Source organism: Abramis brama (genome assembly GCF_963993115.1).
Source record: "Abramis brama genome assembly, chromosome: 8".
Taxonomy (NCBI): domain Eukaryota; kingdom Metazoa; phylum Chordata; class Actinopteri; order Cypriniformes; family Leuciscidae; genus Abramis; species Abramis brama.
In genome coordinates this window covers 41,828,537-41,849,903 of record NC_139970.1, presented here as the reverse complement: position 1 = coordinate 41,849,903, position 21,367 = coordinate 41,828,537, and the positions used below count along the sequence as shown (strand labels likewise).

The following is a 21,367-nucleotide window of genomic DNA, read 5'->3' as shown; positions in this document are numbered from 1 at the left end:
GCTTCAAATCCTTCATCACGAGCCACACACACACACACACACACACTTCTCCACTGACCAGCGTTCTGGAGTTTCCTGTCCAACACACACAAACAGGAAGTGCTTTATTATCATCCTCAATGCTGAACATCTCTCATTGTGTTGCAAACAATGTGTCCCTTCCTTTCCAAAGCCAAACAAAACTTCTCCTCTCGGCCTGATGAATTATTCATATGAACGTGCCCGTACAGATTAAAAACGTGGCTATTGCTTATCTTGTTTGTTTACATGATGCTACATTAACCCATTTTTAAATCTACAACATTGTGAATGCAGTGAATATTAATCAAGGACTGCACAAATAATCGAATTACAACCAAAATTGTGATATGGTTATTACACCGCAAAAGACAATGACTTACCTAAACAAATATAGTCTGTGTTTGTGTCTCCTCTAATTGCAGAGTAAAGACGGTAAATAGTTGCAAAAAAGCATCTATGAGAAATTAAACTAGTAAACTAAATCGGTACTTCAAACCATGATTCAAGATGATTTTTTTAATTATTTCAATAAAATTCTGTTTTTAAAAAAACCATTTTTATTAGCCATTATGTTTCTTTAAAGACTGTCTCATTACACTATGAATATCTGAACATGCAATATGTCCAAAAAAAACAACTTTTCTTGCTTCATGCATTTTTTTTTTTTTTTTGGATCAACTCTTGAATGTGGGTAAGTTTAATAAAAAAGCAACATTTTGACCAAAAACCAGAAAAAAATCACGTGCTTGTCAAAAACTACATCTGGATCGGATTCAGAGCAATGATCAGAACACAGATGGAGTAGATCGAGTCCATCAACACCCCTAAAGCTCGTCCCGGGTTGACATTTCATTCAGTAACATTAGGTAGTTTTGATTTATATGCTGTTTAATGTTTGATGATCGCGTTATTTTACATATGCATCTGCTTACATATGCTATCACTTGTTTCTGCTACTTTTTCACCTGTGTTTTGATCCGGAGATTCGGTACTCTTTCAGAAGATGTGTAAAAGCGCCCCCTACTGTATAACTGTGGAAACACAGAAAGCCAGAAAATTATTTTTAGAATTTAGAAGAGTTAAAGGTTGTACCAGCGATTTCAGGCCCAAACATAAATGATCACATTCATCGAATCTTTCCTAACATAAGCTAATTATGGCATAACCTAATTATGGCAGTTGTTGTTTTAAAGGGGTGGTATAATGCCCTTTTCACAAGATGTAAAATAAGTCTCTGATGTCCCCAGAGTGTGTATGTGAAGTTTTAGCTCAAAATACCCCACAGATATTTTTATATAGCATGTTAAAATTGTCACTTTTTGAGGGTGAGCAAAAACGCACCATTTTGTGTCTGTTCCTTTAAATGCAAATGAGCTGCTGCTCCCGGCACAGGGGGCGGAGCTACAACAGCTTGTGTCCTTTTACCTCACACACACATGCACTGAAAATTTCAAAAACTTTTAGCCTTTTATGTTCAAACCGGAGTCAGACAATGATGGAGAGACTCAAGAAGAAGTGACAACATGTAGAAGCAACAGGACATTTCTGAATGGTTAGTTAATGAGTTTATGTAGCTTATGTGTAGTTATTTTCTAGTCATTGATTAGCATATTCTTGATAATCTATAAACCGTGTTCAGGGGGCGGGGTTTATGTAAATTCTACGGTTGGTGATGTCACTAACCCAGGAGGAATGTTGTGTAGTCTCTACCAGCTGTTTGTTGTAGTCCTTAAAAAGCAATTTCTTTAAAACCAAATATCTTCCTTTGATTTGAACTTTGAGCGTTGTAACTTTGCAGATGTTGTTTATGCTCAAACAGCAACATTACACACTAACTAAAGTTAGAAAAGTGAAATCATAATCAACCACCCCTTTAAGAGACTTCAGAGCATTTCATGTGTTTGCTGTTTTCGCTCTTTTTGCCTTTCTGCACCAAAACACAGATCTTATTTGCTGTCTGCACTGAGACGAGCCGTAGTAGTACAGAAGAGGGTCCAGAAAAACACTCGCGCTCCCCAAACACACAGCCAACAGGTAAACAGCATATGATGAATCTCCCTCCCCGATGTTTCTTCTTTTAGCTAAACGAACATAGTGGTACAACAGGATGCCATTGGTTGGAGCAAAACATAACACAAACTCAATCAGCACAGCAATAGACATAATCACAGCTTTCCTTCGAATGCCTGAAGGTGATGATGATGTTGCTAAGCGTTCAGACTTTGCACTGAGTACATATATGATAGTAAAGTAGCTCACTAAGGTGACAACCAGTGGCAAGAAGAAGTAGAGGCAGGAGAGAATGGAGAATAGGTACACATAATACAGCCTTGAAGGGTCGTTTTGGCGCAGTACATCATGACAAGTGACGCCCACATCCTCAACCGTGAGCATTTGTCTCATTGAGAGAAGTGGCACCGTACCAGCGAGCGCCAGAAGCCAGACCAGCACACACACACACGTGGCTTTCCTTGCGCTCCTCCAGGTTTGAGAGGTGATGGGAAGCGCCACAGCCAGCAGTCTGTCCACACTTATGCACATCATCAGAAGTATGGAGCAGTACATGTAGCAGTAGTAAGCAGCACTGAGCACACGACACGCCACCTCACCGAACACCCAATCTGAAGCGTTCAGCTGGTAGTGGATCTTCAGAGGCAGCAACAGGGTGAAGAACAGGTCCACACACGCCAGGTGAGACATGTAGATCACAGCTGGTTTCTTCGCTTTAATCCTACAGGTGAACGTCACCAAGGCCAAAGCATTCAGGGGCAAACTAATGAGGATGACGAAGATGTAGAATGAGGGCATGGCACGCGTGACCATCAAGCCTTTGAGAAAGTCAACAGACTTGCCTGAGATGTTCCACATCACGGGTATTTCTCGTGGAATTATGGAATCCATAAGTGAAATAGGCTGACAGCAATCTGTAACCAGCACAAAACACAATGACTGAAGGTCATATACTATTAAAACATACAATTATTTAAAACAAAAAAAGTAAGCATGAGATCCACCCCTAATCATTACCATCACTGGGGTGTAAGCGGACCATACACAAACTTTTATGAATGTAATTATACGAGTTTATACACATAAGCCACCAACTCTGCAAAACGTAAATATAAATTGTCATGAGATTGTGTTGCATATTACTGTTATATGTTGTTGAAGAGTTCGGGTTAGAGAAGCAAGGCTGTGGAATGCAGTCAGAATCTGTAATCAATAAAAAAGAGCATTAGTGAAAACTCTCATAACACCACTAGAGAATAATCAGGAGAAAACATTTGGACACATTTGAGAAAAGGCTTTCTTTGCTTTTTATCCGATACAAATTATAGTAGCCTAGGCCTGCTGGTACAAGGTATGATACTAAAAAGTGATCACTTCTCTTCAGAAAATGTTGATCAAACTGCTCAATTCAGTTTTACGATCTCTTTATGAACTTTTTGAAGCATCAAATTGGTAGTTGTGTAGCTGTCAATAGAAGGACAGAAAGATCTCAGATTTCATCAAAAAGATTTTAATTTGTGATGCGAAGACCAACTTGATGGTGAGTAATGGTGAGTAAATGGTCTACTCCGTGCATTTCTCAGCATTGGTCCCGAGCGCCCAGGTCACGATCAGCCATGGTTTCGTTCACTCCGGCTCCGATACACCACCACGAAGCCTGAGTGGTTCCGCAGCGGAAGACGCGAGCCAGGACCAGAGCAAGAATCTCTCCGCCCCTCCCGGTTTTCGAGATCTCCACCCAGAACCGCTTCTCCCCTCTTCGCAAAACGGAACGCGATGCTGTGATCACAGTCACTGCTTCCCTGGTGCTCGTGTTTTCAATATCGCTGCGCAGGTACCCGAGATCTTGAACGGCGACGAGCGCGTCGGAACTGTCGTGCTGCACGCGGGAGTGAACGATATCAGGCTGCGGCAGACGGAGGTTCTGAAGAAAGACTTCAGGAATCTGATCGAGACGGTACGCAGCACATCGCCTAAAACAACGATCATTGTGTCTGGACCGCTTCCTACGTACCGACAAGGGCATGAAAAGTTTAGTAGATTATTCGCGCTAAATGAATGGTTAATGTCATGGTGCAGTGAGCAGAAACTGCTCTTTGTAAATAATTGGAATCTGTTCTGGGAGCGACCTAGGCTCTTCCGCGCTGATGGCTTACACCCAAGTAAAATCGGAGTGGATCTTCTGTCGGATAACATCTCCAAGATGTTAAACACCGTTTGACTAGTAACCAAAAGTCCAAATCACAGTCTCTGCTGCACCAATTTAATTGATATAAATACTAGTGTAGAACATTGCATAGAAACTGTGTCTATTCCTCGTTTAGTGAGATTAAATAATAAATCTACTGCAGGATCTAGGAAAAATCTAATTGTTATTAAAACAGAAAATCTCGCTATTAGTGAACAAAAACAATTTTTAAAGCTAGGTCTTCTAAACATTAGATCACTCAATTCTCTCAGATCACTTTTCTCTCAGATCTATTGGTCAACGTCGATAAAGCATTAATTGTTGGAGATTTTAACATACATGTAGATAATTCAAATGATGCGTTAGGGGCTGCGTTTACAGATTTGTTAAACTCCTTTGGGGTCAAGCAAAACATCACCAGACCAACTCATCGTCTTAATCATACACTCGATTTAATCATATGGAACCGATCCAACCGATATAGATATCATTCCACAAAGTGATGTCACTGACCATTACATGGTAACTTGCATATTACGTACTGCTGTAATATGTCATGCTGCACCGCGTTATCGACCAGGCAGAACAATCCTTCCATCCACCATAGATAATTTCTCAAATTGCTTATCTGATCTGTCTCAGCTGCTGCCTGAACCCAAACAAACAGATGAACTAGAGCGTATTGCGTATTGTAATGATTTACTTTTAGCTTCTGACCAAGGCTGTATCTCATTACTAGTTTTACTTGATCTTAGTGCTGCGTTCGATACTATAGATCACACAATACTCTTAGATCGACTACAAAATTATACCGGTGTTCAAGGACAAGCATTAAGCTGGTTCAGATCATACTTATCTGACCGCTACCATTTTGTCTATTTAAATGGAGAAAAATCGATCATAACTTCAGTAAACTATGGAGTGCCGCAGGGATCTGTGTTAGACCCTCTATTATTCTCAATATATATGATGCCACTTGGAAATATTATAAGGAAACATGGAATTAGTTTCCATTGTTATGCTGATGACACTCAAATATATATTTCATCACGGCCAGATGAAAACGCTAAATTATCCAAATTGACAGAGTGTGTTGAAGATATAAAAGATTGGATGAGGCGTAATTTTCTTTTATTAAATCCAGACAAGACAGAGGTATTACTTATCAGTTCAAAAAACCACCCACAAAACCTCTCACAATACAACTTTAACATAGTAGGATGTCCTGTTACTTTATCCTCTACAGTAAAAGACCTGGGTGTTATACTAGACTGCAACCTGTCTTTTGAAAATCATATTTCTTATGTTACAAAAACAGCCTTTTTCCACCCTAGAAACATTGCTAAGCTACGTAATATGCTATCAGTTTTTGATGCGGAAAAGTTAGTTCATGCATTCATGACCTCGAGACTAGATTACTGTAATGCTTTATTAGCTGGTTGTCCCGCATCCTCAATAAACAAGCTACAGTTAGTCCAAAATGCAGCCGCTAGAGTTCTTACTAGATCAAGAAAATATGATCATATAACACCGATTTTATCATCACTACATTGGTTACCTATAAAGTTCCATATTAATTACAAGGTATTGCTACTGACTTATAAAGCCCTAAACGGCTTAGCTTCAGTCTATTTAATGGATCTTCTATCGCCCTATAATCCATTGCGCTCTTTAAGATCACTAAATTCTAGGCTTTTGGTCATACCTAGGATATCCAGATCCACCAAAGGAGGGGGAGCATTTTCACATTTAGCTCCAAAACTCTGGAATAGCCTTCCTGATATTGTTCGTTGCTCAGACTCACTCTCCCAGTTTAAAACTAGATTAAAGACGCATCTCTTCAGCCAGGCATTCATATAATATTTTTAATCTTACAGTTAAATCCGGCCTCTAGTTCATAAACGCCAGAGGAGAACTGGCCCCCGACTGAGCCTGGGTTCTCCCAAGGTTTTTTTTTTCTCCATTAGGTCACTTGATGGAGTTTTTTCGGTTCCTTGCCACTGTTGCCTTTGGCTTGCTCAGTTGGGGATATTTAATATAATTTAATCAAACGTGGACGTTTTTCCACTAGAAACAAACCTTGTTGTGTTATTTGATTTAATAATGTGAAGCTGCTTTGATACATTCTGTATTGTGAAAAGCGCTATACAAATATACTTGACTTGACCTAATTAATGACAGAATTTGCATTTTTGGTTGAACTATCTCTTTAAATTACCGAGTGCAATTTCAGAAATTGTGGCTTCCATCATAGGTGCAGTAATAGCCGGACAGCAATCAGAATCTGTAACCAGCACAGAACACAGTGAGTGAAGGTCATATACTATTAAAACATACAATTATTTTTTTTAAAGTAAGCATGAGATCCACCCTAAACATTACCATCACTGGGGTGTAAGCAGACAGTACAAAAACTTTTATGAATGAAATTATACAAGTTTATACACATAAGCCACCAACTCTGCAAAACGTAAATACAAATAGTCATGAGATTGTGTTGCATATTACTGTTATACGTTGAAGAGTTCGGGTTAGAGAAGCAAGGCTGCGGAATGCAGTCAGAACCTGTAATCAATAAAAAAGAGCATTAGTGAAAACTCTCATAACACCACTAGAGAATAATCAGGAGAAAACATTTGGACACATTTGAGAAAAGGCTTTCTTTGCTTTTTATCTGAAACAAATTATAGTAGCCTAGGCCTGCTGGTACAAGGTATGATACTAAATTCAATCTGTTCATCATATAAAGCGATCACGTCTCTTTGGAAAATGTTGATCAAACTGCTCAATTCATAGTTTTTCGATCTCTTTATGAACTTTTTGAAGCATCAAATTGGTAGTTGTGTAGCTGTCAATGGAGGGACAGAAAGGTCTCAGATTTCATCAAAAACAACTTGATGGTGAGTAATTAATGACAGAATTTGCATTTTTGCTTTAACTAACTCTTTAAATTACCTATGGTAATTTTGAAACTTGTGGCTTCCATCACAGTGGAAGTAATACCCCGACAGCAGTCAGAATCTGTAACCAGCACAAAACACAATGAGTGAAGTTCATATACTATTAAAACATACAATTATTTAAAAAAAAGTAAGCATGAGATCCACCCCTAAACCTTACCATCACTGGGGTGTAAGTGGACCGTACAAAAACTTTTATGAATGAAATTATACAAGTTTATACACATAATCCACCAGTTCTGCAAAACGTAAATATAAATTGTCATGAGATTGTGTTGCATATTACTGTTATATGTTGAAGAGTTCGGGTTAGAGAAGCAAGGATGCAGAATGCAGTCAGAATCTGTAATCAATAAAAAAGAGCATTAGTGAAAACTCTCATAACACCACTAGAGAATAATCAGGAGAAAACATTTGGACACATTTGAGAAAAGGCTTTTTTATCAAACTGCTCAATTCATAGTTTTACAATCTCTTTATGAACTTTTTGAAGCATCAAATAGTAGTTGTGTAGCTGTCAATAGAAGGACAGAAAGGTCTCAGATTTCATCAAAAAGATCTTAATTTGTGATGCGAAGACCAACTTGATGGTGAGTAATTAATGACAGAATTTGCATTTTTGGTTAACTCTTTAAATTATGCATCAGCAAGGTATTAAATTACAAGTCACTTTTTATGCATATTGATTTGATGATCTACTAACCGTTATTGTTGGCAGTGCACATGTGTGCAATTACAGCTAAAAGCAAGATTATTTTAATCCCCATGATGAGCATCTGTTTCTATCATCAGACGTTTACTCCAAAATCTGATGCCGATTTGTGTAAGCCAGAGCCAGTCGTTCACTTGAATCTTTTGAATCGGATGAATTGGTTGAGCCGATTGGTAAATGTCCGAAGCAAGTAAAGTTTTGAAGCCAACACCTCATTCTGGAAAGAATCACTTGTTGTGCAGCGTTTTAAAGTGAACATGGAAGATATTTGTGCTTTTTCTTTTCTTTTTTTGTATAAAAAAAAATTCTCCTGAGACTATTCTTATTTCTCCTGAGACAATCGTTTTTTTTCCATGACAAACATGTTTTGGATCGAACTCAATAATTACTTACAAAGAAAATGTATTATTCTTGTTTACATGGAATCTGATGTTTTGCTAAAACATCTTTCATTTGATGCGGTCAGACTCGGCCATAGCAGGGCAGGAGTTTCTCACAGGATGTGGAAAGACAGTGAGTGAGTGCAAGAGGTCCTCGCTGCAGCCTGTAGCACGATGACGTAGCTGGATCAGATCCGACACGTAATGGACGCATGCATGCGCGGTGGTGTGTTTTGGTCTGTACAAATAAAAAAAATAAAAAAACTGAATTTAACTTAAATATAAATGATCACTTGAGTGACAACTGCGTGATCTGACTGCTGTGATCAGTTTGTATATTAAACTTAAATTGTAAAAAAAACATAAAACTCCGTCGACTCCGTCGCTATAGAAACAAAGATGCTAAAATGCAATCATGCAATGAGCTTGTCTAATACTTATTGTGAAATTGATTTCTTTATATTTGCTATTAGTATTATCCATACTGCAAAATCCTTATGTTCTCTTTCGTAGGTTCACTCAACACTGCGTAGCTTTAAGACGCAGTGGGAACGCCCTCTGGGTGTGCCGATTGTCTGAAGCCCTTATAGAATCACGCCAACTATTGGCTGATGGCGCGGGCACCGCCCCAATGCTCTACGTCGTCATATTATACAGGCACGCGCGCCATCTGCTCCTCTGATTTCTCTGCCTTCACGAAGCGGCCATTTCATGCCCTTCGCTTTCGGTTTTTCTGAGACCAAAAAATCGGATTACAACTGCTTTCGTCGTCTCCTGCACTTCAGCGACTGGAATAAGTGGAACTCTGTTCTCCTTACGTTGAAGTGCAATGGAATATCGTCGTTGCTCTCCGCCATGTGCTCGCTTCATTGCGAGCGACGACCCTCAAGGTAAGTGTGTTAAGTGTTTGGGTTTTTCGCATGCGCGCGAGGCTGTTTTAGGATCGTCTAAATGTAAATTCTGTGACAATCTGCTTCTCAAAACCCTCCACTCTAGGCTCGCGGTTTTTGAGAAAGAGTCATTCATTTCCCCCCATCGCGCTCCCAAGACCGCCGAGGCCTCTCGAGGACCCACGACCTGGGGTTCGGATGTAGAGTTCGAGGATTTGGAGCATGAGCAGACGGGCCTTGCCCTTTCTCTCCCTGAGCATGCCAGCTGAGTTCGCGCATGATTATTTATGCCCCAGCCCGGGAGCACGCGAGGCGGTTTCTTTCGGGCTGGAAGACGTAATTTATACTGCAACTTCCGACTCCGAGGATTTCGGGCCTGCTTTAACTGACGACGTTATCCCGCCTAGTGGCCAGACGCGGAACTTATGGACGTGCTTTCGCGCGCTACGGAGAAACTCGCTATCAACTGGCCTGACGAGCCCCGCGAGTCACAGTCGTCTAAACTCGACGAGAGATTTCTTAGTGGCCCTAATTCTAGGCCAGAGCAAAGAAAGCTGCCCTTTTTCAGTGATCTGCATCACGAGATTTCCAGATCCTGGAAGCAGCCTTTCTCCGCTCGTCTGACAAATGCGGCAGCTGCTGACTACTTCAACCTTGTGGGTTCTGTGGAGCAGGGTTATTCCGCCATTCCAGCGGTCGAGGACACGTTAGCTAATCACCTCGCTCCGTCATCTGCGCCGTCATGGAAGTCGCGTCCCCTCCTTCCTTCTAAAGCGTGTAGGACTACTTCCTCCCTTATCGGGAAATCCTACATGGCAGTTGGTCAGGCAGGCATGGCCCTACACACTATGGCCATTCTTCAGGCCTACCAGGCAGATGTCCTGAAGGAAATGGACGAGGGAAATGGAGTGACTCCTGAAGATGTCAAAGAGCTTCGTAAAGCCACGGATCTGGCCCTAAGAGTACGTGCTGTAGGTCGTTCTACTGTATGTAGACCATCTACTGTATGGCTTAATCTCACGGAGATCCTTGACAAAGAGAAAGTTTTTCTCCCAGACGCCCCTATTTCACAGTCTGGTCTGTTTGGGGAGGCTGTCAACACGGTGGTTGAGAAATTCCGAGCTGCTAAGTCTCAGTCGGCTGCATTTAACCAATTTATGCCTAGGAGGGTTAGGGAATCTTCCAACCCCTCCCCTTCTCAACCCAGAGAACGCCCCTCTCATAGAGCAGAGTTCCCTACTAGGAGGAGTGACCCGGCTCATCTCCCACCAACCACGGTTTGGGGAGCCCGCGGTCGCCCGCTTCCCCACCAGCAACCTTACAGACGTCTTCAGCTCAAGCGGTCCACCAAACCGGCCGCTCCAGCTTCCTCGAGTCGTTCCTGACCCTCTGGTCAGAAAAAGGAGAGCTCCTCTCCATCTAAGAGGTTGGGACAGACCGCGCAAGCGTTTCTGCCCAGCTCTAACCCACTCTCCTTTTCCTACCGTCACCTTCGCCACCCAGCGTGTTTCGAAGTGCAGTCCCTATTTTACCCTTTTCACTCAGTCCGGCGCAGGAGGAAGGAGACGCATTTTGCTCGCTCCCTCACCCCCGACGCACTTTATACATGCCGATCGCATCCTCGGAGGCACATTTCGTTTTCCTCAGGAGCAGGCAGACCCAGTCACTCTGATCCAGGCAGTGGTACCTCCCATCACATGTCAGGACGCCAGGTGCTCTCCTCCACGGCCAACCACGCCACCCCACGGGAATCAGTGCGACACCCTGACGAGGTATGTCCTCTGCATTGCAACACCCCTCTTTCTCTCACATTTCTTTCAAGAATGGGAGCGCCTACCAGGGGTATCGCCTTGGATCCTTCGCACAGTCCTGCTTCAACGGACTCTTTCCTACTGAAGTCGACATCGACTGCTTCTGTACTACAGCAGGAGATTTCGTCCCTTCTACTCAAAGGGGCGATAGAGGAGGTTCCTTCGGGGGAAATCGAACAGGGCTTCTACAGCCGTTATTTCCTAGTCCCGAAGAAGGGCGGCGGCCTGCGACTCATACTAGACCTCCGCCAACTAAATTTCTCCCTTTACAAAGGGAAATTCAAGATGTTGACGCTGAAAGCTATCATATCTCAAATTCGGTTGGGAGATTGGTTCGTGACAGTAGACCTCAAGGATGCCTATTTTCACATCCAGGTCGTACGGCAACACAGGAGGTTCCTCAGGTTCGCCTTTGGAGAAAAAGCGTACCAGTACAGGGTCCCCCCCCTTTGACCTCGCTTTAGCACCGAGGACGTTCACGAAGTGGATGTTGCTCTGGCCTCGTTGCGGCTCCAGGGCATCCGTATTCTCAATTACCTGGACAATTGGCTCCTTTTAGCCCACTCCAGGGAGTTAGTGACTCACCACAGGGACATTGTCCTTCGTCATATACTGTCTCTCGGTTTGAGGTTAAATACGGAGAAGAGCGTTCTTACCCCAGCTCAACACACAGCTTTCTTGGGGGTACACATGGATTCCGTTCTTATGCAGGCCCGATTGGCTCCTGCGCGGATTTCCAGTTTGGTGACATGTTTGGCCCGCTTCACGCTAGGCCATCATGTTTCTGTGGGCACTTGCCACAGGCTTCTGGGCCTCATGGCCGCAGCCTGTGCTACCCCTAGGTCTGCTCCACATGAGACCTTTTCTGTGGTGGATGAAGCTCTCAGGGGCTCGGCCCACGGGTCCAGCCCTTCGCCTGTTGAAGGTGTCGCGCAGTTGCTTCCGCACCCTGTCAATTTGGCGGGACTCCCTCTTCCTTCGGAAAGGGGTCAGCATGGGTGCGGTATCCCGTCGCCAGATGATTACGACGGATGACTCTCTGACCAGTTGGGGAGCGGTTTTCGAAGGCAGACCAGCATGTGGGATCTGGACTGGCGAGACCCTCTCTTGGCACATAAACAGCTTGGAGCTGAGAGCCGTCTTTCTGGCTCTGCATCACTTTCTCCCTTTTCTCAAAGGACACCATGTCATTGTCAGAACAGACAATATGGCGGTAGTGTCCCATGTAAACCAGCAGGGGGGTTCACGGTCGCTCACCCTGGACAGGCTGTATAATGTGACGACGTAGAGCGTCGGGGCGGCGCCCGCGGCATCAGCTAATAAATTGGCGTGATTCTATAAGGGCCTCTGACAATTGGCACACCCAGAGGGCATCCCCACTGCGTCTTAAAGCTACGCAGCATTGAGTGAACCTATGAAAGAGTACGTCTCTGGTTACTGATGTAACCTATGTTCTCTGAATAGGGAATGAGACGTTGAGTAGCTTTGGCGTGATTCTATAAGGGCTTCAGACAATTGGCACACCCAGAGGGTGTCCCCACTGCGTCTTAAAGCTACGCAGCGTCTCATTCCCTATTCAGAGAACATAGGTTACATCAGTAACCAGAGACGTTTTTATTCAATGTGTGGGTCTAATGAAAAATACGGGACAAATCCTGTCCCTTATTGATTTGATACGGGACGCATCATCTTACTTGTAAGTACGGGACGATTCCGTATTTTAAGGGGCGAGAGGAACCTTATGTACAGATCACTGTGGAAAAATGAGTATAGCCATTAAAGAAGGAACTCTCACCAGGCAAAATATCATTAAGCACTTTTTTTTCCTGACAAGATTTAGTTTCTTGATGCTGTTATTATTTTTGCATTTTCCCTTGAATGTGTACTGGTATTTTAAGTTGTTTACAGACCGTATTGTATTGTAGGCCTACCTCTAGGACTAAAATTACAGAGACAATTACTTGACTCATTTTTGCTTCCACTCAACAGCAAATATGACCTGAATAAAATAAAATGACTTTATTTTAAAATGTTCTGTATACACACATTAAATCCATTAGGCTACATTTAGTTTTAAAATCATGTGATTTAAAATGATAGCCATGTAATAAGCGGGATAATGTAGAGCGAGGCGGTTGTTATAGCGAATACAACCCCTTCAGTCTGATTCAAGATCCCTCCGCTTCGCGTCAGCTGATCAGCCCTGTCGGTGATTGGTTGGAACACTATTTATTTTGGTTTTGAGTGGTTGGTGAAACCAGTTGTTTTTGTGTGCAGATCTCAGAGCCTAGTCACTGAAAAAGACAGTCCCAATTAAATGACTACAGTTCAGAGTGATTTTATAAAAAATATATAAAACTGGACTTTTGGGGGCAGTAGTTGTGCTCATGTGAAAAGTTACTTGCAAAATAAGATTTAATATCTGTTATAATTTTTATTTTATTTTTATTATTTTTGCAATGCCATGATTAATGTGTAAATAATAGCAGAATTTTTGGGAGTTGAACTATTGTTTTAAGTCATAAACAATCATTATACAACAAATCGGCAGCTGTTCGGTCTGAGCTGTTTTTGCTTGTAAAATTTGATTATTCATATTGTGTGTGTAATCCATATTTGGCTGGTAGGGCTGCACGATGTGTCGTTTAAGCATCGATATCGCGATGTACGAATCCACGATAGTCACATCGCAGGATGTGCGATGTAGGCTGTCGTAGTTGATCCATTATTCATTAACCGTACGGGCCAGCTGCTCCCCGGCCCTTGACGAATGTGATTTGCGGATTACTTGCACAGCTTAACCATCATAGAGTGAAAGTTTATCATTTGCATGTGTTTTTAAGTCCTGTCAGTTTAACAGGGCGCATATAAGAATGAGCAGAGCGAGAGCGAGAGAGCACCGGCCGCGCGCGCGCTCACCTTCACCGTCTTCAAACAACACGAGCGCTGTCTTGCTCTCTCTCCCTCGGCTGAGTCGCGCATATTAATCAAATGGTGAATCGATGGTGTCGAACAAACAAAACAAAAAAAACTATCCAGTGATGAAATGTTTTCTGTGTTGTCAAATCTTGTGCGATATCCTAAACTGCCGAGATAATTACACAACGCGTGCCGTACACGTCCGATTCGCGAACTAATGATTCCTTTGAACCGATTCAATTTAATGAATGGTTTAAACAACTGACCTGTCCAACACTGAACTCACGAGACGTCTAAATTGGTGAATAAAAAACATCTGTAACACTTTACAATAATGTTCTATTTATTAAACTATTTAACTACATTAGTTAACATTTACTATTACTAAACTGCACTTCTACAACATTGTTAATTTCAACATTTAGGCTATAGCCTTCATTGTTGAAATCAAATGTTGTACAGTATTTGATAACTGTGAAGTAACATTACTAAACAATGAACAGCTGTGTATTTATAAACTAAGATAAACAAAGATTAATAAATATAGTAACAAAAGTATTGCTCATGGTAAGTTCATGTTAGTTAATATGTTAACAATTCAAACCATATCCTAAAGTTACAAACAAATAATTTACTCTAATTTAAATAATACTCTGATGTTTAAATCATTTAAAATGAGAATGTAAGTGTGCTTACCCCATTTTTGTTTGTAAGAAAAAATTTGATTAGATTTCATATCGCAGAAAAATAAAATATCGCAATGTAATTTTTTCTCAATATAGTGCAGCCCTAGCTGGTACCATCTAATGGTCGGACTGTGTGCCATCTGTCAGACTGGCAGAGATGTAGACCAGGACACGGACACCCGACATGCCCGTGGGTCACGCAAACACAATCACTCAAAGGCAAGAAAAATGGGAAAAACTTTACAATAAGGTTCATTACAAAACAACAAAAGCAGAAGAACTGTGTGTGCTTATAGTACATACTTGAGCATTTCCATCTCCAATCCTCCAGATATTCACTGTCTTATCCATAGAGCCAGATGCAAACATCAGCAGCACACTTCTGAGTGAGTGAGTCACTGAATCATTCCTTCAGCTGATTGGTTCAGAAGTCATTCACTGATTGGTTAGTCCCCTGTTGCAGAGACACAGCAGCAGCGGTTCATTCTACTGAGGCTTCATGCGGAACTATTTTGGAACCATTCAAGAAAAAAAAGTTCTATTTGGAACATTGGAACGTCTTTTTTTTTGGAATGTATGGAACGTTGTTTCCGCCACAGAATAAACAAGGTAATTTATCTAACAATTCTTGCCTTGTTTTCCCTTGCAGTTGCGAGATATAAACTCTGAATCAGACTCTGGATTCACACTGAGAGATTGAGCAGCAGATGAGATGCTGTCATGCTGCGTCAGGGTTCACACACACACACACACACACACAGAGCATTAAACCTCATCTAGCACAGGTGATAGATGGCACAGCTCTGCCGTGATCATTCTTGTTGTTCAGTTATTAAGCAGATACAGGTAGACAGACAGACAGATAAATGACTAGATTTATGATAAACACACTTTATAGGCTGCATATAAAACCTGTTCACAAAGCAAGACATCACTCACCCCATACAGATGATACCGTAGGTTTTAAACACAAATCATCATTGCACTTTGGCAAAACCTTTACGTTGGATCTCAGAATCTCATGGTTTGGGAATATTTTATCATCCATTGATCATAATTAAACTTTGGTTTCTTTCCTGAACTTTGACTGGGTAATTATGCAAATATATTAAGGCTTTGGTTAATGAATATGTATGAGTGTTCATTTAGCCAGGGTTAATAAAGAAAGCCCAAGAACTGTGCAGGTCAGAGGTCAAGACTCTACACTTTTCTTCTGATATATCTGGTGTCATTAATGGATGCACTTATTTATGTTTGATGCAATAACCTCAAAACAATCATAAAGGTGCCAATCACTCACCGCATCATATACCGTCACTGTTTTATCAACAGATCTGCAAATAAAGAGCAAAGATAAATCCATATACCATTTAGTGTTGTTTGTCACCAGCATCTGAGCTCAGACAGATTTTTGTCCTTTAATATAGTTCATATCCAGCACGTTATGGATTATGTTGGTCTTTGAAATGAATGCACTGCTGTTTTCAAGACTGAGATCAGAATCTGACAGCACAGCTCCCTCTGCTGGTCAAACTGGACAATGTGTGTTTTGTGTCACATGCTTTTTTATTTATTTATTTATTTTTTTAAATAATAGCAGTGCCGTTATTGTTTACTAAAACTAAAACTATTAAAAATTGTTTTTGTTCATTGAAATAAAATAAAATATTAGATGAAACACCTAAACTTAAAAAAATAGGCAACTATAAGCTTAAAAAAAGTTTGTTTAAATCTAAAACTGAAATATAGAAATGTTTAGCACATAACAAAAATTACTAAATATAAACAATATATCAATAAGTCGATTTAAAATATGAACAAATACTACAATAGTATATCAATAATACTGAATAGTAGGCATTAGACTGCCGTGGGGTGAATACAGGTCAAATGGGACATTTCGTGATCATTTGTCAATGGCGTTGTTTTGAAATATGTGACCCTGGATCACATCACCAGTCACGAGTCGCACGGGTATATTTGTGGCAATAGCCAACAATACATGGTACGGGTCAAAATTATCGATTTTTCTTTTATGCCAAAAATCATTAGGATATTAAGTAAAGATCATGTTCCGTGAAGATATTTAGTGAATTTCCTACCGTAAATATATAAAACATTTATTTTTGTGAGTGAATGCAGCACAATCGTGAACATAAATGAACAACTTTAAAGGAGATTTTCTCAATGTTTCGATTTTTTTGCACCCTCAGATTCCAGATTTTCAATAGTTGTATCTCGACCAAATATTGTCCTATCCTAACAAACCATACATCAATGGAAAGCTTATTTATTCAGCTTTCATATGATGTATACATCTCAATTTCAAAAAATTGACCTATGTGACTGGTTTTGTGGTCCAGGGTCACATATGATGAAAATGTCTATTTTGCTTCTATTTTACATCGTTCATGATCTTCACTGCACGATACAGAGGAAAAGGAAAGAAATATTAAATGCATAAACGCACAGGAGCAGAGTAAATGATACAGTAAATGAACACATGTACAGCAGTGACATCTCATAACCTGTGTAGAAACACACACACACACACTGAAGCATTGTGGGAAATATCCAGCTCTGTTCTGAAACCTGAGCTGCCATTTTAAGGGTACAGTCCTGATGGAAACGATGTTTCAGAAGGCTGTGCTTTTTAAGAGAACAAATACTAAAACAGCATTATCATTCATGCAAGAGGCAATCCCATAATGCATTGTGAAAAAAATGGATCCAATATGCAAAAAAAAAAAAACAAAGCTGAAAAAATGTTGATTACAAAAATGCATTCATGCGATTCTGATAAATACTGTAAATAAATATATTCTGAATTATTTACAATATATAAAAATTATCTATATTAATTTGAAATTTAAAAAAAGTCCAGCAGAAGACAGGCAAAAGTTTGTTTGCTTTTTAAAAATATTTTATTATTGTTTTATTAATTTTAATTGACTATATTTATTATTTCTTTTTAATCTTTCATATTGATAACTTTGTGTTAGTTTTTGTTCTTATGCTATACCACAACACATGTAAATAGTTCAACAATAAAATGATTTTGATAAAAAAAAAAACTATATTTTTTCACCTAGGCCCGGTTTCACAGACAGGGTTTAGATTAAGCCAGGATTAGGCCTTAGTTCAATTAGGGCATTTAAGAAGCTTTCATAAACATGCCTAAGAAAAAACATTTCTGATGTGCATCTAGAGACAAAACAATGACACTGATGTATTTTAAGATATAAGTTGCTTTGAGTTAAAACAGTTCAAACATGCATTTTACTCTGGACTAGACTTAAACGTTCTGTGATGTAATTGTTTTTTAAGCTTTTATAATATTAGGATGGAATGAAGACTGAGTTTCTCTGAGTTAGGATGCCTCCTATGTAGGAGCTCACTAGGTTTTGGGACACGTCCTACTATGTTTGTGTAAGCATTGAAGACTGTCGTCTACAGTGATATATGAGCATAATTGAGATACTATTACAGTTTTTATTAATATTTTTATTTATTTTTATTTTACTTAACTAAAAGTTAAGTTTTAGTTAACTATAGCACACTTGAGAGCACAGACGGCCGCAGCAACAGCTCCTCAGCATCACGACGCTCGGCTAAACCAATTACTTTAGTTCAGAACTCACTTCAGATGAACTAAATGAAAGCAATCTCCCAGACAGGCGATATAGAGAAGTGTAAAACACGAGCGAGCTGGAGTCACTGATAACGCCAGTCACAATATGAACATCATGCATATTCTGCTTCCACATATACGCCAATTTCCTGCAGGACGACGAGACGCAATATCCCAGCAACCCCTGTGATTGACTGCCGCTTATCTGCATGTGTGTGTGAAACAAAAGTGTGTATGAAGCGTCCCAGCGGGCAGCGACACAGTCAGCCGAGACGGTTGCCACGGCGACAGACAGACCAAGCCGACACCGGCGCCTGTGCCGAGGATTACAGATTAAACTTCTTCATTTAACTAGTGGCTGTTCACTGAAACTCAATCAATAATGATGATTTACTCACAGAGCTCGAATGCTTAAGCTGTGCATTCACAACAAACTTTCAATTTTCTTCTCAAATCTGATATTTTAGGCAAGATCTTTGGCATTTTCGACTCGCATGCATGAAATTGTTTGCAGTCCGAACAGTAACACGACAACAAATAATAATAATTTTTTTGACAGGTCGTATTTTCTGACATGCAGTGTGTTCTGATGCTGACTCCACTTTCTGATCCAGTTTCAGTGCAATATTTTGCTAAATGTCAGTGTGTTCAGTCAGTCGTGCTACGGCGATTCATTCAGTTTTAACTTGATTTGGGGTTGCGTGCAGGGTGAACGGGAACAGTACCTACTGTTGCATGCTGGGAAATAATCCATATCCTCAGATGGTTATCCTGCCCACCAGAGGCCAATCGAAACTTGATTGTCTGGCCATCTGAACACACACACACACACACACACACACACACACACACAAATGATGATGTTTGACTTCCCTGGACAGATAATTACAGTATATATTAAATAAGAGAATCTGGATAGTTCACAATAATAACTACTGTAATTTAACCTCACAACAAATGTGAATATAATTACACTTACATGTATAAACAACCATAATCCTGAACAGATGGACGTGAACAGAAAGACAGTTTTGGACTGATGTGACAGACAAAAGCATTTAAAATCTCGTTAAATTACTCATTCAGTGTTGTTCAGCCAGACTTTGGTTAATTGCCATGAAGTCTGAACAGGTTTTCAGTTTATGCTGACCCACTTTAGGAGCGTCCAGACTCACTTTAATTCATCACATCAGGAAAACCCCATCTCTCCCCAGCAGAGGGAGTCCTAATACTAATAATCTACAGCAGGGAGAGTTTATAATGTGACCCTGGACCACAAAACCAGTCGCACGGGTATATTTGTGGCAATAGCCAACAATACATTGTATGGGTCAAAATTATAGATTTTTCTTTTATGCCAAAAATCATTAGGATATTAAGTAAAGATCATGTTCCATGAAGATATTTAGTAAATTCCCTACTGTAAATATATAAAACATTTATTTTTGTGAGTGAATGCAGCACAATCGTGAACATAAATGAACAACTTTAAAGGAGATTTTCTCAATGTTTCGATTTTTTTGCACCCTCAGATTCCAGATTTTCAATAGTTGTATCTCGACCAAATATTGTCCTATCCTAACAAACCACACATCAATGGAAAGCTTATTTATTCAGTATTCATAGGATGTATAAATCTCAATTTTAAAAAATGTAACCATGTCACCTGGTTTTGTGGTCCAGGGTCACACATTGGTTTTGTTTTACCGATGAAGTTGACTCCTAGATCATGTGCTTCTCTCTGTGTGTGTGTGTGTAAAGGACCCAGAGTGTGTATCCAGATGTGAAGTTCTCTCTAACATCTGTCCACCGGGGAGAAACAGCAGGCCAGGACCGTTCACATCTACAGGTTACACACATTGAACAGACTAAATAAACAATAAATCGCATTCTTTAATCAAATATTTTATGGACCTCTGTGTTTTGCATGAAAAGATAATTAGCTATATATACACATTTTAAAAAAATAATTATGTAAATCATAATGTACAGTGGTAACACCTTGAAATAAAATGTAAAAAGCATTTATTTTAATATTAACTAAGTAACTATTCTGCCCCATATAGGGTTATTGCAATTTTTTTTTAAATAATTTCACATTCAATCTCCAAATTAAAGTAGAAACAACAAAAAGACTGAAAATATTGTATTTTTAATATTTGATCTAACAAGTAGGAAATATACAGAAATTGAATAGTTACTAAACACTTCACAGTTTTCACTGCATAAATTATAAATTAAATATAGATTTTTATTAAAGCTAAAAAAATCTATATATATTTAATTTAAAGTAAAACATATATTTTTAAAAGTATTTTAAATAATTCAAAACCTTTTATTGCATGTTTTTTTCTTATACATGAAAAATGTACAATATATACATTAATTCCTTAATTTTTTCTTTAATAAAAATGTTACAAACAAAACTTTCCTATGGCCTCAATATCACTTTCCATCATGGTAATCTTTTATTTTAACAAATTATCCTTTTCCAGCACAAACATCCGTAAGCATTATCAGTAGATTTGATTAATTTGTGATGTGAATGTTGTGGCCAAACTACACAAATGGTTTAAAATATAAAAATGAACTTCACATCGACCTCCTGAACATCTAGTTCTGGCCCTTTATGATCACGTTTGAGTAAATAATCAGGCTAGAGTGAAAGTGTTCAAAGCATATTCCTGCAAATCTGACAAATCCTAACATCCTTACATTACAACACATGCATAATCATTTTCATAAGGCTCTGTAGAACAGGAATGGCTCACCTGATGGCAGGAGATTCACATGTAGGACCCTGAAAAACACATTTAAGTAGATTAATTTCTAGCATTTTAGCTCAATAATCCATGTACAATATAGATTATACATAAGTTAATAAGCAAACGTACATGTAGAGGATGATTATTGACGCTCCTCTCGCAACACTTTCTGTACGACTGCAGGAAAGTCACATGACCGAGTCTGTTGCCTGGGATTCGTGAGTTTCCACTCATAAGGTTATCATATCAGAGCTTTACAAACAGTGACGGGTCAAAGATCGAGGTGAGAGGAGAAGAAGAGACACACATAGAGAAATACAGATGATTATGAACCAATCACTGTGTGCTTTAGAGTGATGCAAAGATCATTCAGCATCAGCAGTATACAGTATGA

At 39.8% G+C, this 21,367-nt stretch overlaps 1 protein-coding gene across 4 annotated transcripts; it reads right to left on the bottom strand.

Annotated features, from left to right (window-relative positions):
• Positions 1 to 21,165, bottom strand: LOC311088357 (proteinase-activated receptor 1-like). Of its 4 annotated transcripts, none has more exons than XM_084122383.1 (11): positions 21,103 to 21,165; positions 20,980 to 21,008; positions 19,875 to 20,051; positions 18,934 to 19,020; positions 14,588 to 15,031; positions 7,466 to 7,522; positions 7,175 to 7,240; positions 6,728 to 6,784; positions 6,438 to 6,503; positions 3,175 to 3,234; positions 1 to 2,945 (listed from the first exon to the last, which is right to left on the bottom strand). In XM_084122383.1, the coding sequence occupies exons 5-11, from the start codon at positions 14,715 to 14,717 to the stop codon at positions 1,915 to 1,917; spliced, it is 1,467 nt and encodes a 488-aa protein (XP_083978509.1). In that variant the 5' UTR covers positions 14,718 to 15,031; positions 18,934 to 19,020; positions 19,875 to 20,051; positions 20,980 to 21,008; positions 21,103 to 21,165; the 3' UTR covers positions 1 to 1,914. The 4 variants fall into 4 exon arrangements, with proteins under 4 accessions (XP_083978509.1, XP_083978512.1, XP_083978511.1 ...); XM_084122386.1 differs by having other exon boundaries at positions 14,881 to 15,031; XM_084122385.1 differs by having other exon boundaries at positions 7,175 to 7,522; positions 14,881 to 15,031.
• Between the last annotated feature and the right edge of the window lie 202 nt (positions 21,166 to 21,367).